This window comes from Trematomus bernacchii, unplaced genomic scaffold (assembly GCF_902827165.1).
Source record: "Trematomus bernacchii unplaced genomic scaffold, fTreBer1.1, whole genome shotgun sequence".
Classification (NCBI taxonomy): Eukaryota; Metazoa; Chordata; class Actinopteri; order Perciformes; family Nototheniidae; genus Trematomus; species Trematomus bernacchii.
Genome location: NW_022987537.1, coordinates 22,312 through 45,000, shown reverse-complemented (window position 1 = coordinate 45,000; position 22,689 = coordinate 22,312). Strand labels below are relative to the sequence as shown.

Genomic DNA, 22,689 nt, shown 5'->3' with positions numbered 1-22,689 from the left:
TTCACAGGCAGCAAAGCTGTAATCTGTCAGTCTATTTCCGTAAAGAGCCTCGAACCTCGTGCGACAATACATTTTATTACACAGGGCGTTGCCCGTACATTTATGATTGGTCAAGACTAGCTGAAGAGATACCATGGTTTAGACTTGGTTCTCTTTGGTGACTCAGATAGAGTCTCTTGGCAACACAACCTTCCAATCAGCATTCGGCCGGCCTGTGTTAGTCCCTCCCTACTCTGGCACCATCATACGTCATTTGTTTTCGCTAACGTTTCTTCAGATATAGTAGAAAACCATAATGTTGCTTCCTAGCTTTGCGGGGGCGCACGGCTCCCCTACAATTCAAGGCCGGTGTGATGTGCTGTTCTGACTACCTCTTTGTGTTCTCTCAGTCTCTGCACTCCACCTTGCTACTTTCAATATTGCAAGCTAAACACTTTCTCATGTGACTTTTCCCTTCGTTCCTATCCTCCCCGTCAAAACTTGGGGGGGGGGTGATTGAGTCTATTTATTCCAAAGTCACAGCCACATAAATGAGCACAATAAGCTTATAATGTAATAATAAGAATCAGTCTTTCTAATGTTATATAAAAATAGCCTCCACACTATCCCAAATTAATCCTGTTTTCCAACCAAACTGATCACTGTCTCTCCATCAACTTCAAGATAAATTAGTACATCTGCTTTAAGGGATGGAAAGAGAATATAAGCCTGACAGAACCAAAAGATACGTTATTGTTAAGAACTCATTACTTAGTGGGATAGTTTAATGCTCTTAATATGAAATGGATTTCCCTGCTCTTTACCCTTCTGAAGTATGCAAGGTGGAGGAGATGTTTGATGCATTTTGGATGTTTATTTGACCATAATGTCCCAGTTTTTATACTGCAGCTTCCTTTCCTGTACATACGGTGGCGGACAGGTGCAAACACGCAACAACAGACCAAAACATTTCAATTAGGAGAAACCTGTGCAACTTCAGAAACTATGCAAACATAAAGTGAATGAAAGTAAGATCTTCACCAACTCGACGTTTACAAAAAGCGTTGCATAAAAAGCGCACTGCAAGAAGCTCAAAACACAACGACAACCAGGGGACTTTGGCACATTAGTGTTTTTATATTTGCATAGTTTCTGAAGTTGCAGTGCCTTTCTCCTGATGGAAACGTTGTGGACCGTTGTAGCACCTGGCGGCCACCGTATTTATCAATACATTTGATTGCAGAAGTAGAAAGCTCGAGCATGGAGGAGAAGGAAACACACACAAAGGAGAAATGAGCACAACAACTGGTTCTTCAGAACAAGTTGATACAGAATATGAGCAGAAACACGGACAGAAAAGGGCTACGAGTGTAAATAAAGGCACAATAAGGAGGAAGATGTAGGAAAGAGAGCAGCATGTCTGCAGCTCCTCGCTGTGCATGTGAACATTTTTCTGCACATTTCTTTCCACTTTATGAAACTGGGGGAAAAGCTTTACTCACACTGTTTTTATTCAGTCTCTAAAATCATGATTATTTAAGAATTTACAGGTGACTTTCAGGAAGAAGTGTCCACTCTTGATGCTTTTTCCGAATGGAGATATTTCTGTTCTCTCTGACTGTTGACGGATGAACTGCAGCTGCTGACGGGTCAAACTGTGACCCTGCAGTCATGTGACTTCTTCTGTGGTTTTTCATTTCAAATTCCAACAGAGTCAAGTCAAGTTAACGAAAGACCCAAACATTTCTCCCATCTCTAAACTCCCCTAACCATCATTTTGGAAGTCTTTTTCAAATGATGGATTTCTAACGTTGGAAAGGTCTTTCCTGTGTTTGATATCATCCACTGCATCATTTTGATATCCTGTTTGACTCCTGAATAAAGCTTTTATAATGGGTGCTCGTATTTTATTTAAATGGCTGTGAATGTTTACACGCAAGGTAAAGATTTGATAGACCTACGCATCATACCAGATCAAAATAATAAAGTTATGTTGTAATATATAATAAAACACTTATTTTAGGTGTTCATTTAACACAAACTAATGCTATTGCTACCACTGCTCTGCTTACAACAAATACTTCAGCTGCAGTACTTAAGTCGACAACATGCATACTATTACCACCACAATCAGTACTAATATTACTACAACTACCATCAGTAGTACTATTACCAATGATGGAACTGGTTTGATAAACTTATATAACTGCTGATATTACTACAGCTACCCATAGATGTATCTATTATCATCAAAAGGGCTTTTATATTTGACTTACATTTGTTTGAAATTGACCAAGGTACACCTCTGTGTTAATAGCTGTAATACTTCTTATTGTGCATGTACATTTACTCTATCCAGTGTATTTATATACATTTCTGTTTGGCACACATCTATGTTATTGTATTTGTATTTTAAACTTGTCTTCGATTTTTTTATGTACTTGTGTTGTTTTCTTTGTATACATATTAGAGAAGCATTGTTTGAATAGAACTTGAAACAAAACTTGAAATATTAATAACAGTTTAACTCTTTTACTTATACTGCTCCCAAAAGCACAGGTAGAAGGCAGAGGTAAATACAACTCAGTATGATCCTTGTGATGGAAAAAATTCTCCTCTAATCACCATCACTTTGCTCATAAAGAAGGGGCTGAAAGGAGGCTCTTTATTTTCACATTTTTATTGGGATGTATGAGTATTTACATTAGGATAAAAACATCTCGGTGGTTCAGCAATGCAAAGAGCTTTGGGTCGGAACATGAGTCTAAAGAGGGAAATAAGATGTTTGAATTATGTTGCTGCTACACACACACACACACACACACACACACACACACACACACACACACACACACACACACACACACACTGTGACACACACAGAGAGAGAGAGAGAGAGAGAGAGAGAGAGAGAGAGAGAGAGAGAGAGAGAGAGAGAGAGAGAGAGAGAGAGAGAGAGAGAGAGAGAGAGAGAGAGGATGTGCTGACTCCCCTCTTCTCATAGAACAGTGCTCTTTATCAATCCTTGTTAATCCGTACTTTAAAGCTTTGTATAGGATTTATTAGCATGGAATAACAGAACATGTCACACACAGGAAGCTGACATTTTATCTTTTGAAGCCGATTTTACCGGCATATTTTTCTTCGTATTCAACTAGCGGCTCGATTTTACGTAAGTACGATGACCTTTACATGTTCTCTTTAACAACATAGCCTACTAAATATGTATCTATTATACAATCCCAAAACAGTTTAGCCATAGCGAATACTGATAACTACGTAAATGAATTGACATTACGGATGCTCTCGATAAAAGAAAGAATAGATGGGATACGAATCCAGTCTTTCCTCTATTTCCGCTATAATACGGAGCTGTAGTCCGTTCAACTGAATCCTATCATAGCGTTCCATTCTAGAGAAAGGACCAAAAGACTACAAGTCCCAGCAAAAAGGTGAAATGGAAGCTCCATTTAAAGGCTCTCTGAAATGTTGGAATTATCTTCAGAAACGACACAAACAGTCCAATTATTAAAATATACGCTTCTTTCATAATTAAAACGTCTGTTAGTGGATTTATTTGTGTTTATATAACTAGCAGAAGGTCAAGATGAAAACAAAAATCAATATGTCCGTTGTATTTCTTAGTTTCTAAATGCAACCGTTGCTTTTCCGAGTATCCGTTTCATTTAAACCATGTATAACACAGTTATCAGTCAGCGAATCCTGTTTATATAATGATATACATATATATGTATCTGTATTTCAGGTGTGGTGTTAAACCAACCGTCCGCTTGTAAGTAATGTACATGTATTTACTGTACAACTGAAAAATCCGAGTTTAGCCGGTGTACTCGAAGGCAGCACCGGATTCGCCTCGCTTAGTGGAACGTTTTCTGTTGCGTCAAATGTTGGCGACGCTGCTGCTTGTTTTGAATACAGATAAAAACAACTACAAATATCGATAATGTGTGATTTTAATCATCTATTTAAATGCATCCAAGCCGAAACATAAACGATGCCGGTCCCCCCTTCGGAGAGAAGTGAGTAAACGTGAGCTAACGAGTCAGGGCTTAAAAATAAAGACATTATATGAGTCGCCTTTATAATCAATGAGGCTCAAAATAAGCTAACATTTACTCTATTTATTTTTTCATGTTACATTATCTTGGGCTTTTAATGTACATTTTGGCTACAATTAAGTATAGGAATTCACATATAGCTACTTTTGGCTGCTAGCTGTCACCCTAACTTGACAAAGGGTTAATATAAATGACATGAAAGGAAGATAATAAGATGATGATCTTGATTGATTAAAGTAGTACATTTGTCAGATTTGACCTCAACACGACAGAAGGGTTAACAGCAGAACAGACGAGCATGATTGTAATAAACACATATAAACACTTACATATATCTACAACACATTTATACTCATACATATAAGTCAACTTTATTGTCAATCTTTCAGGTTGTGTGTACAGACAGAGAGATCGAAATACTGTTTCCCACAATCCCGAATACAAAAATATAAATATATATAAAAATATGTATGCAAATATGTATATACCTATATATATATATATACACACAATCAAAGACACATGTATACATATACAATAACAACCATACACTTACAAATACCGTAAAAACACCGTAAAAAAATGCAAACAACACAATCTGACAGAAACACACAAAAAAGAGAGAGAAATGTAAACAAAGATGTCAGCTCACTGTGTGTGTGTGTGTGTGTGTGTGTGTGTGCGCGTGCGTGTGCGTGTGTGTGTGTTTTTCTGCACCGTGGCGCTCTGATTGTTCTCTGCTCTCTTATTGTGAGGCTCTTCTCTTTGAGTGACGGTGAACTGAATATTTTCATTCATTTACAAACAAATGATTGCTTCATCTCGAAGATAACTGACGTAGCTTTGCTTACTTCAAGTTTTCTAATATTTGTTGGCATCTATTTAGCTGCCAGAGTGATTATTTAAAATACAAAACAGTCTGCTGACGACAATATTTGACTACCACTGTTTCCTTAAATCAAAATGAAGTTATCTAATATCTGGTTTTGTCCAACGAAGTAGAGCTGAAAAGACTAAAAGACTAATCTACAAGTAAACTGACAGAACACATATCCACAACTATCTTGACATGTTATTTTATTATATACATTTCTTTATCTAACTATCTTTAACAATCACCAGTTCCAACTTCTATCAGTAACTGACTGTGATAGATAAATGAATATAATGTTTCTGAACAGGCACAGTGAAAACCCATGTGCTCTATTGGGCCTTTTGTTAGAAAACTGGAACGATTCTTTATTTTGGATCAAAAACACTTGCCCGATTTATTCTCTTGATCCACGTTTTATGAAGTGTATTCCTGACGTGTTTCCTCACCTCTCAAACCTCCCTCTCCAACAACAACAACATGAAGTGGCCACTCAGGAATTACGCAGCGTCCACACGGCAGCGTGCGTTGAAGCTTGCCGGCGGGCGTGTCTGAAACTCGACCAACAACCAATCACATGAATCTCCCGCCCCGGACACACAAGCACGCGGTTTGATTGGCTAGCGCTTGTACTGGCATATGATTTGATTGGCTGACGCTTCCGTCGAAGCTTCAAAAGTTGAACTTTTCTCAACTTTTGAAGCGAGCAACGCGAAGCGACGGAACCACAATGCAGTCCGGCAAAGCGTGACGTCACCCCATTCAGAGTGAAAAGGAAGAAGCGTTGAAGCTTCAACGCACGCTGCCGTGTGGACGGGCCCTTACGGTGCTCATAATGACTTGTTTCCTAACCTCTCATTTCTCCCTCTCCTCCCCCAGCTCCATGTTCCTTCGCCAGCTGATCCCCCCCTTCCTCCCCCTCAGACATCCCCCTATCTTCAGGAGCATCTACACCTCCTCTTCCTCCCACTTCCCCCCCTTCCTCCCCGCTCCTCCTCCATGGTGGTCGGCCCAGTTTCCTCCTCATCCTCCTCCTCATCCTCCTCCTCCATCCCGTCACTTCTCCTCCTGCAGGACGTTTCCTCCTTGGAGCTTCACCAACACTTCAAACTTCAGAGGAAGCTGCTCCTTCTCCACGTCCGCCGGCCTCCTGATGGAGCGATCGGACCGAGAGCCTCCTCACAAACGAAAGAAGAGCGCGGAGAAGGAGGAAAGGGAACAAAAAGGAGCGTCGAACCGAGATCGAGGATCCAAATATCACCCGGATTCCTACAGAGACCCTCGGTCGAACCACAGAGACGGAGACGGGGGGAGGAGCTGGGAGAACAGCCGGGAGAACAGAGACGTAGAAAGGACTAAAAGTTGGAGTAAAGACAGACAGAGTGATAGCAGTCGAGATGAAACTGCAAACGAGAGAAGGAGTCCGTCGAGCTCCAGGAGTCACAGCAACCTGAAGTCAAAACCTGAACAGGATCACGTCTCCAGACCCAGAACTAACGCCTGGTTCAAAGAGAGGGGGGAGGAGCAGGGGAGGAGAAACCCTCCTCCTCCTCCTCCATCAGAGGGACAGAGAAGAGACAGAGGGAGTGATGGAGAGGTTCATTCCCATCATCCCAGCAGCGCGCCCCAAAGCCAGTGGCCGGGGAAACCAGTGAGACGTGAGTTGTTCTTTAAGGAGGTTTTTTTATCTCATTGACTGCAGGTTTGCTGCTCTTTCTAAAGTCAGAGTTAAGATGTGTTCAAGCATGTGTACGGTGCATTTCCCATCTGTTTCCAATGCCTTACAGCTCTGGTTAATAATAATATAATAACATATTTATGTTCTGTACTTATGTTCAAACCAACACCTATGAAAAGGCGTCACTCTGATATCAGCTGTTCCTGCTGTTCTGCCGAGGAAACACATCAACACAAGATTAGATAAGATAAACCCCACCATTTCTTCAGAGCAGAATGTCTATTGTTTTTCTAGTAAGTCTTAGGTTTTTTGTACATTTTATTATAGGATAAAAATGCCCACAAATGTATGAGAAGTTTGATTAATTGTGCAGCACTGTTACGGAGCTTTTGATACTAGTTTATCATTAAATAATGTTTGTTTAGGAGCTATATCAATCCATCCTCTTCCGTCTGTCCTCAGCTCTGCAGAGTATATTGTTGTTTTTTTATACATTTGATTCAATAAGGCTCTCAGACTTGTGAACATGTAGGAAAATAATTGGTTTAATTGAAAGTGGTGGGGTTAGAAAGTGATTGGTTTCTAAGATAAAAGTCGACCATTTTCAGAGCAGAATGTATGTTCGTTTTTGTACATTTTATCATAGGAAACATGTCCACAAATGTATAAAACGTGTTATTAACTGCGCTAGCACTGTTAAGTAGATTTTGATACTAGTTTATCATTAAATAATTTGTGCTAAAATGGACAAACTCTTGTATGAATCCTCTCCTCTCAGCTCTGCAGAGACACTGGCAGTCCTCCTCTCCTCCCTGCAGTACTGAACCCCGTCCACCAGGGAGCAGCGCAGCGTTTGACTTCTCCGTGATGTCCTACAACATCCTGTCCCAGCAGCTGCTGCAGGACAACGCCTACCTGTACCGCCACTGCCCCCCCGCGGTGCTGAGCTGGGACTACAGGCGGCCCAACCTGCTGGCAGAGATCCAGCAGCACGACGCTGACGTGAGTTAGAAACACTTTAAAAGGTCGCTATCACGCTATTTTAAGGCATATATAATGGGTCTCAGATATATACAGATATATAAAAAACATGTCTATGATGTGTTTTGCTCAAAATACCAAACAGATCATGCATTTTAGCTAAAGTACACTGAGTTATGTCCACGCTTTCAACCTGTTCAGACTGTTAAAGTTCACTCTGACACTTTCTTTTAGATCCTGTGCCTTCAAGAAGTCCAGGAGGAACATTATGAAGAGCAGATCAAACCGGCTCTACAGGCACTGGGTAGGTGTGTGTGTGTGTGTGTGTGTGTGTGTGTGTGTGTGTGTGTGTGTGTGGTGTGTGTGTGTGTGTGTGTGTGTGTGTGTGTGTGTGTGTGGTGTGTGTGTGTGTGTGTGTGTGTGTGTGTGTGTGTGTGTGTGTGTGTGTGTGTGTGTGTGTGTGTGTGTGTGTGTGTGTGTGGATGAGGGTGTTTGAGTGGATGTGAACCCAGAAAATATTTAAGACACAAATGTATTTCAATTTTTGCCATCTTTGCCGTTATAAATGTTTTTATTGTGAAATGCCACATTATGTCCGTGATTTCTCCTTTTATCCATATTTACATTCCTGTGTGTGTGTGTGTGTCTCAGGCTACCATTGTGAGTTCAAGAAGCGAACAGGAAGTAAACCCCGACAGGTTGCCGCGGTCATCTTTAATCCTCCCGCCTCTCTCTCCTCTCGTCCAATCCCGTGGAGTACTTGCAACGCGGCGACGCCCTCTTGGACCGAGACAACGTGGGATTGGTCCTACTGCTGCGACCTAAAGACGCCCGCAGCCAATCAGATGCCTCCTCCTTCATCTGCGTGGCCAACACTCACCTGCTGTACAACCCTCGCCGGGGAGACATCAAACTGGCCCAGTTGGCCATCCTATTGGCCGAGATAAACCGGTTGTCCCGCCTCCCGGACGGATCGACCAATCCTGTGGTTCTGTGTGGGGATTTTAACTCGACACCACGGAGTCCGTTGTACAGCTTCCTGACCAATGGGAGTCTGGAGTATAAAGGCCTTCAGAGCAGCATGGTGAGACACACTGACTGACTATTGGTTCATTTCAGGTCTGCTATCATGCAAAATGCACTTTTTGATTGTGTGTGTGTGTGTGTGTGTGTGTGTGTGTGTGTGTGTGTGTGTGTGTGTGTGTGTGTGTGTGTGTGTGTGTGTGTGTGTGTGTGTGTGTGTGTGTGTGTGTGTGTGTGTGTGTGTGTGTGTGTGTGTGTGTGTGTGTGTGTGTGTGTGTGCAGGTGTCCGGTCAGGAGTTCAGTCCTCGGGGTCAGCGTCTCCTCACCGCTCCTCTCTGGTCTCAGACTCTGGGAATCAGCCCTCAGTGTCAGTATGAGAGCAGCCCCCCCCCCGCTGACTCCTCCCCCTCAGGTACAACACCTGAGATTAACTCAGCTTAATGCATGTTTGGATTCTTTTTAAGTCTCAGCTCACAGTTTAAAACATGTTAACACGGACTGGAAACAGGAGGGAACTGCTAGCCTCTGTCCAGTGGTATCGATTCTTTGTGTTAAATAATTTGTTGTTATTGTTGTTTGTCAGCTGATTGTTGATCCTCTTCACTAGCATCTCTCTCTCTCTCTCTGTCTGCAGTAGAAGGAGCGATCTCTAACCTGACTGTAGAAGATCTGGCCTCTAAAGCTGCTTACGCTATACAACACAGGTACTATCATTTCTGTGTTTCTTACCTCCTCCCTTCAGTCCCTACCTACCTACCTACCTACCTACCTACTCACCTACCTACCTACTCACCTACCTACCTACTCACCTACCTACCTACTCACCTACCTACCTACTCACCTACCCACCTACCTACCTACCTACCTACCTACCTACCTACCTACCTACCTACCTACCTACCTACCTACCTACCTACCTACCTACCTACCTACCTACCTACCTACCTACCTACCTACCTACCTACCTACCTACCGACCTACCTACCTCTACCTACCTCTACCTACCTACCTACCTACCTACCTACCTACCTACCTACCTACCCTACCTACCTACCTACCTATACCTACCTACCTACCTACCTACCCACCTACCTACCTACTACCTACCTACCTACCTACCTACCTACCTACCTACCTACCTACCTACTCACCTACCCACCTACCTACCTACCTACCTACCGACCTACCTACCTCTACCTACCTACCTACTCACCTACCTACCTACCTACCTACCTACCTATACCTACCTACCTACCTACCTACTCACCTACCTACCTACCTACCTACCTACCTACCTACCTATACCTACCTACCTACCTACCTACCTACTACCTACCTACCTACCTACCTACTCACGTACCTACCTACCTACCTACCTACCTACCAACTCACCTACCTACCTATACCTACCTACCTACCTACCTACCTACCTACCTACTCACCTACCTACCTACCTACCTACTCACCTACCTATACCTACCTACCTACCTACCTACCTACTCACCTACCTACCTACCTACCTACCTACCTACCTACCTACCTACCTACCTACTCACCTACCTATACCTACCTACCTACCCTACCTACCTACCTACCTACCTACCTACCTACCTACCTACTCACCTACCTACCTACCTACCTACTCACCTACCTACCTACTCACCTACCTACCTAAAGTGTCAGATTCAGGGCAGTTGTGTCAAGAAAACTCTTAACTGTCAGTCTTCACTATCAGTGCAACCTACAATATACTTAATTTAAAAGAAAAGACATAAAATAGTGTAATTCTGACAAACTGTTGAGACACATTTGGAAACACAGTCTTATCTAACACTCTCAATATCATCGTGTGTGTGTGTGTGTGTGTGTGTGTGTGTGTGTGTGTGTGTGTGTGTGTGTGTGTGTGTGTGTGTGTGTGTGTGTGTGTGTGTGTGTGTGTGTGTGTGTGTGTGTGTGTGTGTGTGTGTAGCAGAGCGAGGATCGAACACACTCTGAAGCTTCACTCTTCGTACGATCACCTCCTGCAGGATGGCCGACCGGAGATCACCACCTGTCACTCAAACACTGCCACCAACGTGGACTACATCCTGTACACACCAGGTACACACACACACACATACACACACACACACACACACACACACACACAGCCGCGGTACATGTACACACACACACACACACACACACACACACATACACACACACACGGTACACACACACACACACACACACACACACCCGGTACACACACACACACACACACACACACACACACACACACACACACACACACACACTCATTGTTGATCTTGATTGTTCTATTTGTTAATATTCTTATATCTCTTCTTTTAAAGAACTCGTCCCCCCTCCTTCACTTCCTGGTGGGCGGGGCCTAACGCTACTGGGCAGGCTGTCATTGGTCGGCCAGTCGGAGCTGGAGGAAGTCAACGGGCTGCCCAATCAGAACCACTCGTCTGATCACCTGCCCATCTTCGCTCGTTTCCGCCTCCGCCGCTGAACCCCTAGAGGTCGCGATGCCTTCAAGTGCAGCTCAGGAAAGTAGGGACAGTTGAGATGTGGACTGAAGTGAAACGAAATCATATCAATTATGTGTTTTGTGTCCCGCGAGACAGAACATTAAAGTCAGTATTTCACCAACCAGCAAATTGAGCCACATTTAAATCCTTAATACCAATAATAATCCAATGTGTGTGTGACAGGAAAACCCCCAGTGTTGCTTAAATGCAAAATGAAAACACACCAAACTTTAACGTAGTATTTCCAAATGTTTCGGGACAAAACAGCTGACTGAAATGTGCCCATCTTTGAGTTTGAATGTGTGAAAATGTGTCGTAGTTCTAATGATTATTACAGGGCAGAAGGAAGACAGTTCCCCTGCAGAGTGTTTTAGCCGTGCAGGTCTTAGTCTCCGCTATAATGTAAAAAACAGACTCGTCTTAATTAGATTCATAATTGCTGTTTAAGTTCAGTTTGCTTCTTGTTTGGAGAAATTAAGTTATGTATGAATTGAGTTTCCAGCACGATGTGATGAAGAGATTTTAAGACTTATTTTTAAAGCCTTAACAAATCACAAATCGCTGCTAACGACCTCTCTGTTTACGTTGATGACACGACGACTAACATCGCCCTCAAACTGTTATAGTCTGGTATTGTTTTAATATATAAGTGAAGACGTCGACATGCAGTACAGTTCCTTTCACTACAGAACAACGTGGACATAGTTTGCTCTGAATATTCAATGTTTAGCTCTTTTTGAAGCTACAAAAATGCATGAAATATCAATTGAAGACAATTAAATCAGCGATGAGATTTTATTTATATGTTCTAGTTTAAGTTGTGATATCAAACATCGTGAAGCACAAGTTTCACAGCTACCCTTGTGTCATATTAAAGTCATGATATTCCTTTACGTTTGCAGACTTTTTAAAAGCTTAAACTCTGGAGTGTAAATGTGGCGTCATGAATAATGAGAGTCACGTTGGGAGGAAACTCTCGGTGCTTTATTTTCACAAATAACGAGTGGATGTATTTTTCTTACACTTATTTTGGAACAGATTGTAAATAAAGGACTTGTGTTTTTCTACATGGCTGCTGTTGGTGTCATGTTTCAGTGTAAATAACATGTTCTGCTTTAAGGGATTCAGAGACTATGGGAGTTTCGTTTTTCATACGAACGTCTCCTGCTCTGTGTGTGTGTGTGTGTGTGTGTGTGTGTGTGTGTGTGTGTGTGTGTATGTGTGTGTGTGTGTGTGTGTGTGTGTGTGTGTGTGTGTGTGTCCCAATTATTAAAGCATCACGGCAATGTTACTTTGAACTCTGACCTTCTTAGTATTTGGTGTGTGTGTGAGAAGCTGTAGGAGTTTCGTTTTTCACACAGACGAACATGAACGTCTCTCGCTCGTCTGAGACTGTTTTAATGTTCGTTAGATAAAGAAAAATCGTCTGTTTGTGTGTCTTTGTACGATAGGAGTTGTGTTTATTTGTCGTCAGAGAATGATCTGTAGAGTCAGCTGTTCATATTCTTATTTACCTTCATGATCACTGCTGCTTATTTCTGCTGTTTTCTAATAGAAGTGTATCGAATTAATTTATGATGATGACACCTTTGGCTGGGTCATACATGATATAACCTTTATTGCTTTGAATAGATACATAATATTATTTCAAGATTATATAAATGACCACAGAGAATGATATGTACTAAACATGTTATAAAACCCAGAGAGTAAACTCTAAAGTAATACAAAACTATTCTAAAAATGTGATGTAATTGATTTCTAGAAACTTCTAACTTAAAACGGAATTCATTATTGCACTTCCTTTGTTGTTGTTTCACATGAATAGTTGTGTGATGCGTCGGTGGAACACGGGATCAATCATTTCATACGTGATTTTATTGGAAAGATAATATTGTCTTTTGCAGCCTAATCAATCTCACTCATTATCTGTTAAACACCGAGCTTCCCTACATTGTATTTAAGTGTGTGTGTGTGTGTGTGTGGGGGGGGGGGGGGGGGGGCGGCGGTACAAAAGTAAACACAATAGTAGTAAAAAAGCTACAAATACCATAGTAAAAATTGACAAAAATTCAAGGTCTACTTACTGGATCTCCTGGGGCCTCATTTATAAAGGGATATACGCTCAAAAAATGGCGTACGCCAGTTTCTACGCAATGTTTGCGATTTATAAAATACTAACTTGACGGGAAAATGTGCTGTCCTCCACGCAAACTCTAACCCATGCGTACGCACTAAGCACAACAACGGGAGAGACGAGAAACTGTGACACCGTTGGCAGAAGAAAGAATGGAGAGAAATATGTGGAAATAAATAAAATGTTACCTCTCATTTATCATATGAAGAATTCATTTTCAAACATTGATTAAAGCCAATCTTTAAATGATTAAACAAACGCCTGTTTGAGACTCCTCAGTGCACACAAAAACATAACTTGGATAAATAAATAAATACGGATATGTTATTTAAAACCACCTCGAATATGTTGTGTTAATGTTATGAAATGTTTTCTCATAAATGATGCGGTAAGCAGGAGGACAGAATTACGTCTAAACTGACGCCGTTTTGCATTTCTATAGGTTGTAGATACGAGCATGGTTTTATATACTATCACGTTTAATCGTGTTTTATGCCGTTTGCCAAGACTTGATAAGTCGCTCGTAAAACACAGGAGGTATGGAAACTAAGAACACCATATGTGGTAAATTGTACAGCTAATATAACACAACCAGTGGCGAGCCGTCAGGGCCCTCTAGGCCCTCTGTGAGGGCCTAAGATATTCCAAAAAATAATATTTAAAAACATTAAAAAAAAAAAAAAAAATTAAAAATATATATTTTTTTTATATTATTTTTGTTATATTTTTCATTAGTTTTACCGAAAAAAAACTTGATTTAATAAAATAACATTTCCAAATAAATAAATCCTTCGAATCTGCCTGTTCGGTCTCTGTTTGAATGTGAAGGGTTACATGAAAGAAGGTCTGGGGCCTCATTTATAACGCCTTGCGTAGGATTGACGTAGGAAGGTTGCTTACGTAGTACAAAGCACAAAAATAGGTACATCAATTTTCCGCCATTTTCCGATTCACAAAACATTGCGTACCGGCGAGGGAAGTGCGTACGGCACTCCCTACGCCTGTTTCCCTTTATAAATCACAATCGACTCGTAACGCCCATATTTGCCTATAAATAGTCAAAGAAACGCCCATTCATTCATTCATTTTGACTGACTGCATGAAGAAGATCGCAGGAAATTACGATAGAACAGCTAAAAAAGACATCTCACACCGTGTCAGATTGTGGTTATTGTGGGGAGGTGGAGATAAATCATATTGTTTGGTGGATGCAGTTTGAAACAGAGTAGCAGCATGGAGGTCGGATCGTCACCAAAATAAATAAATAAGTGGTCCGAAAAAAGGTAATGACAAAAAAATACACATAACCTTCCTCAACCTTCCTCTTGATGAGAAACTGTAAGAAATGATCGGGGAATCCCTCCGGAGTGTAGTCATGACGACTGGATCTGAATTATTTTTGTTGTATTTGGTGGTTTGTGTTCCAGCTGTCGATCAGCAACTATATATCCATAATCCACCAGTTAAAGGAAATACAACTAATGGGTTGTGTTATATTAGCTGTACAATTTACCACGGTGTTCTTAGTTTCCATACCTCCTGTGTTTTACGAGCGACTTATCAAGTCTTGGCAAACGGCATAAAACACGATTAAACGTGATAGTATATAAAACCATGCTCGTATCTACAACCTATAGAAATGCAAAACGGCGTCAGTTTAGACGTAATTCTGTCCTCCTGCTTACCGCATCATTTATGAGAAAACATTTCATAACATTAACACAACATATTCGAGGTGGTTTTAAATAGCATATCCGTATTTATTTATTTCTCCAAGTTATGTTTTGTGTGCACTGAGGAGTCTCAAACAGGCGTTTGTTTAATCATTTTAAGATTGGCTTTAATCAATGTTTGAAAATGAATTCTTCATATTTGATAAATGAGAGGTAACATTTTATTTATGGTATTATTTCCACATATTTCTCTCCATTCTTCCTTCTGCCAACGGTGTCGCAGTTTCTCGTCTCTCCCGTTTGTGTGCTTAGTGCGTACGCATGGGTTAGAGTTTGCGTGGAGGACAGCACATTTTCCCGTCAAGTTAGTATTTTATAAATCGCAAACATTGCGTAGAAACTGGCGTACGCCATTTTTTGAGCGTATATCCCTTTATAAATGAGGCCCCTGGCCCTCTCTGCGATTCACAGAGGGCCCGCTATAGTAACTGAACGAGAGAGTAATGTCAAATGACAGTACAATTGACCAATCATATCTTCCCTCTAAATGGGTGGGTTTCATTATCGCGGACTTTATGACAAGTTCCGCCCGCTGTGAAACTTTTCTTGTTTCCATAGCAACAACAACTTCCTGTCAACAGCGTGAACTCGCCTTCAAAATAAAAGCATGCCAAATTACACTTAAGACATACAACTGTAACGAAAGTAACAAACACAATGCAATATCATTTTCAATGTCAAAGAACACAAATTGGGTTCACAGGTGTTGTTTTGTGTGGTAGAGGGTCGCTGTCATTGATGAGTTTTGCACCCTGGGCCGCAGTGGCGGCCGGTCCATAGGGGCGCTAGGGGCGCCGCCCCACCTCTTCCCATATTGAAAAAAAAAAAATAAATAATAATTAAAATTAAAATAAAAAAAAAATTTTTTTTTTAAAGAAATATATATGTTTTTATTTTTATTTTTAATGAACAAGGTAAATATTATATAATTGGTATCAGTAAAATGTATAATCTACAATAAAATCTCGTTTAAAATTGTGTTACGATGTCTAAAGTTACTGATAAGTCACAGGTTTCCTGCCTGGACTTGCCCATGCACCTTCTCTCGTCTGGGCGCTAAGAGAGGAGCCTTCAACCAGTGCAGCAGCAGCCACCAGCAGCTGACTGTTGCTATCTGTAACGTGTAAACTATGCCGCGAAAATATAATTTCAGCCAATCAGCGTCGTCAAAGATGACGGTCACCGGGCGCCAATGTCAGCGCCCAGTGCAGTCTGTGAGTAGTTTGGACAGTGACTCGTATCCGGTTGACGCAGTAGTTGATGAGGATGGCTTCGTGTGCAGGTGGAGTCTCCGGACCTCGGTCCCCGGCTAATTCTGTTCAAGAGCTAATCTCCAATCCTTTCGAAAGGAGAAGTTTGGCAGATAAATTGTTGCTTAAAGACCTTGCACCGGACCAACCCGATTTGAATATATCGCAGCAATCTCGTGAAAAAGACAACATTTATACACGAGGCTTCGCAAGTAGCTGGTACACAAGAAAGGCTTGGCTAGCTGGATGCAAACAGGTAAATGCTTGTCTTTTGTTTCCCATGCTTGGATATCACTTTATATGTAGAGAGGAGGTTTCCCATGGTTGTTAGAAGTTTATTAATAAGTGGGCATTTATCACAGAAGTGATTGTTCTGTCTCCACGTTTGTTGCATTGTCTGTGATGTATTTTCCAACGGTTATAGCTCCTGTTCTGTCCCAGCAACACTACACGGTTTGCAGCTCCACCACATTTTTGGTTTATCTTCGGTGTCGCTTAAAATCTGCTTCCCATCGGACTAAAACCTCCACGTAATCTGAAGACAGATACTTGAAGTTATTTAAACCTTTTGCAAACTTTATGTTCTTTCTTGCTCTAGCCTTGCCAGTTACATTGTACATAACACATATATTATCATTATGCTAACTGGTTGTTCGTGTTAGACGATGTAGCTTTTTCATTTCTGAGTTATTGCTATATGTAAATAAGCCTGTTTGTAAATAATCCTCAGAGAAACAAAGAAAAAACACAATTTATGACATTTTGTGCTGTGGTTATTTTTTTTAAATTGCATTTATTCACAGTTCAGTTTGAAATGCTGTAGTGACTTGTATTGAACCACTTAAATATTTATAATTAATGCTACTGAAAAGATGCTATTAATTTTATATCTCACATGCAGTTCACTGTAAAGCTACTTGGTGAAGGTGTTGGTTCATAAAACATGAACAGTTTTAAGAAAGAAAAAAACAGACCAGTTCTGAGAACACAAATTCCTGGTAAAGTAGTAGATGTTCAGGTTGATAAATAATATTTTCCACACTGAAGATTATGGAGGTATTGATCAGTCTTCTCATATTTTTAAGCCTCGATTTCTCCTTTCCCCCCCCCTCTAACATCACCAGAAGTCATCATTTAAGGGGTCATTTCTCGAAAAAAAATTGCGGGGGGAAACCCCCCGGACCCCCCGGGTAGGTCACTTACGGTACGTCAAGAGCCCCACCAAAAAAAAAGACCACCGGCCGGCACTGCTGGGCCGTTGTTTTGATATTCCGCTGAAGTATACGCTGTGACGTAATAACTTTTTTTTCCTTTTTTTCGAGGGAAGGGGTGGGGGTCAGAGGGCCTAGGTATAAAGCTCACGGCTCGCCACTGAACACAACACATTAGTTGTATTTCCTTTAACTGGTGGATTATGGATATATGCTGATCGACAGATGGAACACAAACCACCAAATACAACAAAATAATTCAGATCCAGTCGTCATGACTCCACTCCGGAGGGATTCCCCGATCATTTCTTACAGTTTCTCATCAAGGGGGTGTCTCCTGTCCCCGGGACAAACACACTGCCTGAGGAAGGTTATGTGTATTTTTTTTGTCATTAACTTTTTTCGGACCACTTATTTATTTATTTTAGTGACGATCCGACCTCCATGCTGCTACTCTGGTTCAAACTGCATCCACCAAACAATATGATTTATCTCGACCTCCCCAAAATAACCAAAATCTGACACGGTGTGAGATGTCTTTTTTAGCTGTTCTATCGTAATTTCCTGCGATCTTCTTCATGCAGTCAGTCAAAATGAATGAATGAATGAATGGGCGTTTCTTTTACTATTTATAGGCAAATATGGGCGTTACGTGAAGCCTGCAAAAGCTGCGCTGCATTTCGAGTCGATTGTGATTTATAAAGGGAAACAGGCGTAGGAAGTGCCGGTACGCACTTCCCTCGCCGGTACGCAATGTTTTGTGAATCGGAAAATGTCAGAAAATTTCTGTACCTATTTTTTTGCTTTGTACTACGTAAGCAACCTTCTCACATCAATCCTACGCAAGGCGTTATAAATGAGGCCCCTGGTCATTTGTAGCAGATGGAGATGCTCATTAAATCACGTAAATCTAAGCATAATAATTTAGTTTTATGGTAAATGTATTTGTTTTTGTTCTGTCGTATTCGAAGGTGCTTCTGTGGTTTTGTCTGCTCTCTGTATATTTAGGTGTCGTCAGATGCACTGTCGCTGCTTTCTATCGTTAAAGTATTGTCCATGTTAAAAGATATATTTATTTCCTGATGTCTGTGAGTCTCTGCAGAGTTTCTCATCACATGTCTCTGCAGCATCTGAAGAACATCGTCCTGCATCAGAGGAGCCAGAGGAATACACCTGTGTTGCTGTTTACTGAGTGAACACTAGATGGAGCCGTGGACTGTTTGTTTAGCAGAGAGGGTCGGTGTGTCCTGAAGAGCTGGTACTTTAGTTTAGTAGTATGTGATAAGATTAAAAAAATGTAAGAAAAATAATGACGATGTGAGAAAAAAAAGTCAGTAGTAGTGTGTCGAAAATATCAGAACAAGACAAAGCATAGTATGGGGAAAAAATATCGTTATAGTATGTCAAAGATATAATAAAACACATTTTCAGAGACAAGTCACATTATAGTATATTGAAAAATAAGTAATAATATAATCAGTATAGTATGTCAAAAATTGAAAAATAGTCACAGTATAACATGTCGAAAATAAATAAGACAGTCATAGTAAAGCATGTTCTGCTGGCTTCTTGCTGTCTCACCTTGAAAGCTCGGTCAACTGCTTAATCCTCACATCAGAGAGGAAAACACACACACACACACACACACACACACACACACACACACATACACTTACATCATCATAAGCCATTGACAGGACACACACAAACAGAAGGTGAACCTCGCCTGCCTTCCAATCCCTAAACTGCTGCATAGATGAGAAATGAAGGATTATTTCTGTAAAGCTGCTGACTGACTGACACACACACACACACACACACACACACACACACCACACACACATCTGCAGAGGGACATAAGCAGATTATACGTTCAGAAGCCAGGCTGTAGTGAGCCGTCATTTACAGACGAATAACTTCATTCAAATCACAGTTTTCTCTGCAGCTTTCCCATGATCCTCCTCTGCTGATTTACTGATATTTAGCTTAGTAAGCTTGCATTAATTACGTTTATTTATATGGATTAAGCGTTGGAAAGTAACATCGGCAACTTGTACTTAACTTCCACTTTCCATTCATGCTCCAAATGTGTTGTAAAGCTTGGGCTCCTTTGCAGAAGTATATGAATATTACAAAACACATATAAACAGATACATTATGATGTTTTATTGTGGATGAATCTAACCAGCAGTATATAAAGAAATTAATTCATTAGCTGCACCTTTCCCAACACATTATTGAATCAATATTTTAAAAGTTAATACGAATAGATATTAATTTAAAATGCATAATGACTACTTTTCCTTTGAGTATTTTGACATGTTTGGATTCATACGTGCGCAAGATTGTGAAAATATTGTCAAAAATCTGAATATTTCTTCCCGTAACTCACATGTGATACATCTATAACTCTCCAATTAATACCGCTATCGCATCAATGTCATAATACGGTGTGAAAAGACAAAAGAACACGGGGTTAAAAACATATATCATTTATTAAAAGAACACATGCTGCTACAGGTCGATAGAAACAGCTGCTGGACTGTAACAGGGCGAAGGTACAATAATAACATCTTACTACTGATCTCCACAGGATACACGAGCACGTCCGCACACAGGGAACAAGCTCTCCTTAAAAACAATCATATTAAGAGTGTGTGTGTGTGTGTGTGTGTGTGTGTGTGTGTGTGTGTGTGTGTCAGCTCTTCATTGTAACAGTGGTTTGATTGCAACACATCACACTGATTTCTTTTTTGCAACGTAACGATGTCTGTCTCTTTGTTCGTCTGCGTTTGTTACAAGAAAATAAATAAGAAAACAACATTTTGTGTCACAGGATATCAGAACATTTTTCAGGAGGAAAACAAAACCAGTTAGCCAAACAGGAAGTAAAAGCTGTGACACAATATCAGTGGGGTTTTTTTTGCACAATGCACATGGGCAACTCCCTCAAAACAACACAAAGTTAAAACTGAAATAAAGATATTCCGATCTGATCGCACCCTTACTGCTGAGGCACTGGAAGATGTTTCAACGTCTGCTAAGTATCATTATTTTAAACATTGATCAGATATGTCGCTCTGAATTTGGTTTGCTATGTTTATCAAATGCAGCACGGAGCTTTGGGATTTAAAGGTCACCTATTATACAAAATCCTCTTCTTCATGTCTCTTCTACATCAACATGTGTCCCCTCTTCTTCATGTCTCTTCTACATCAACATGTGTCCCCTCTTCTTCATGTCTCTTCTACATCAACATGTGTCCCCTCTTCTTCATGTCTCTTCTACATCAACATGTGTCCCCTCTTCTTCATGTCTCTTCTACATCAACATGTGTCCCCTCTTCCTCATGTCTCTTCTACATCACCATGTGTCCCCTCTTCTTCATGTCTCTTCTACATCAACATGTGTCCCCTCTTCTCCATGTCTCTTCTACATCAACATGTGTCCCCTCTTCTTCATGTCTCTTCTACATCAACATGTGTCCCCTCTTCTTCATTCTCTTCTAACATGGTCCCTCTTCTTCTACATCAACATGTGTCCCCTCTTCTTCATGTCTCTTCTACATCAACATGTGTCCCCTCTTCTTCATGTCTCTTCTACATCAACATGTGTCCCCTCTTCTTCATGTCTCTTCTACATCAACATGTGTCCCCTCTTCTCCATGTCTCTTCTACATCAACATGTGTCCCCTCTTCTTCATGTCTCTTCTACATCAACATGTGTCCCCTCTTCTTCATGTCTCTTCTACATCAACATGTGTCCCCTCTTCTCCATGTCTCTTCTTCATCAACATGTGTCCCCTCTTCTTCATGTCTCTTCTACATCAACATGTGTCCCCTCTTCTCCATGTCTCTTCTACATCAACATGTGTCCCCTCTTCTTCATGTCTCTTCTACATCACCATGTGTCCCCTCTGTGGAAAGAGACTCTGAAAGTTTCAGGAACAAAGATTCTCTCTCTTTTTCTCCTGATCCATTTCTATAAAAACCTGTCTGAAAATGAGCTGATCAGATTTTGGCCACTTTATGATGTCATAACGATGTTTTGTCTTGTGTAACCATTAGCCAATCAGCAACCAAGGTAACCCCCCCCCCCACACCTTATCACCTGAATCTCCTCCTAGAGCACCATTGAGTTCTTTGTAACCAAATCTCTCTCAGAGGGGCGTGGGGAGGGGCTCCTTACTTTCATCTAAAGTAACAGACAGAGAATCAGCACTTTTGAAACAGGGCTGAAACAGAGGGGATTATGGGTAATGCTGCAATGATCTGTTTGGTGTTTCAGCCAATCAGAGACAGGTTCTGTATATACCTGAGACCTGTGATATATTGATGAAGAACAGGATAATAGGGGACCTTTAAAGTTATTAGCATCCTTGTTGTCAGCTAGTGTGTACAGTTTCTATAGGATTGAGAAATAATAATTGGGCCGACAGAGCTTCAAGATCTTCGTGATGTCAGATTTGTGATCCAGCGTGGAGACATTTCCAACAGACTGCAGCACATTAGTTCAGGACCGAGGTGGAGTTGAGAAACGAGATATCAGCACTTTGGAAACAAGTCAAAGGCCATCAAAAAACACACCCGCTACTACAAGGTGTATTTCTTTCTTTAAACAGACGCTTCTCATTCAAAATGATAAGAGTACAATCAATGATTCAAACCCAAATGTCTCCATACAACAGATTTGAGAAGTCAAAACCACAAACTGAATCATATTTCAAACCAAAACAAAAACATTCAATAATATAAATGATCAAGCACAGAAGTGTCGCTACGTTGGAGTTTATTTGTTTCAGGTCCTGTTTTCGTGTCCTTGCTGAAGAGTCATAAAATCCCCAGAACTGCATTGTCTTCAGTCTTAAAAGTTTCCATGATCATGTGTGCGTTGACAAACATTATGAAGTGTAGGTCCGTGGTAACAGTTGCATCTCCATGAATATAGCTCCAACAATGAACTCCATCAAGTGGACGCAACACACACCGGTGTCAAATAGGAATTTAAATACTTCAAAAGCTGCTTTGTGCTTCTTGTGAATGCTAACAAACACCGACTTTTACAACGTTTTAATAGAAATGTTAACATGTTGCGCTGGTTGCTTTGAGTCAGATCTCTATCATCATCAGAAACATGTAAACTAAATGTGTTCTGCTTTCCCTCTCTGCACCCAGAGCGAATGCTAAAAGCTAACAGTTGTTGGCATAGAG

The 22,689-nt window shown here is 40.9% G+C and overlaps 1 protein-coding gene across 1 annotated transcript; it reads left to right on the top strand.

Moving 5' to 3' along the window:
* Positions 1-3,887: 3,887 nt before the first annotated feature.
* On the top strand, positions 3,888-12,217 carry angel2 (angel homolog 2 (Drosophila)). The gene is given in 10 exon segments (XM_034122540.1): positions 3,888-4,019; positions 5,809-6,587; positions 7,386-7,609; positions 7,823-7,892; positions 8,240-8,305; positions 8,308-8,672; positions 8,894-9,023; positions 9,246-9,315; positions 10,581-10,711; positions 10,966-12,217. Coding segments are annotated over 10 exon segments (2,049 nt in total). The 5' UTR covers positions 3,888-3,969; the 3' UTR covers positions 11,130-12,217.
* Positions 12,218-22,689: the final 10,472 nt, after the last annotated feature.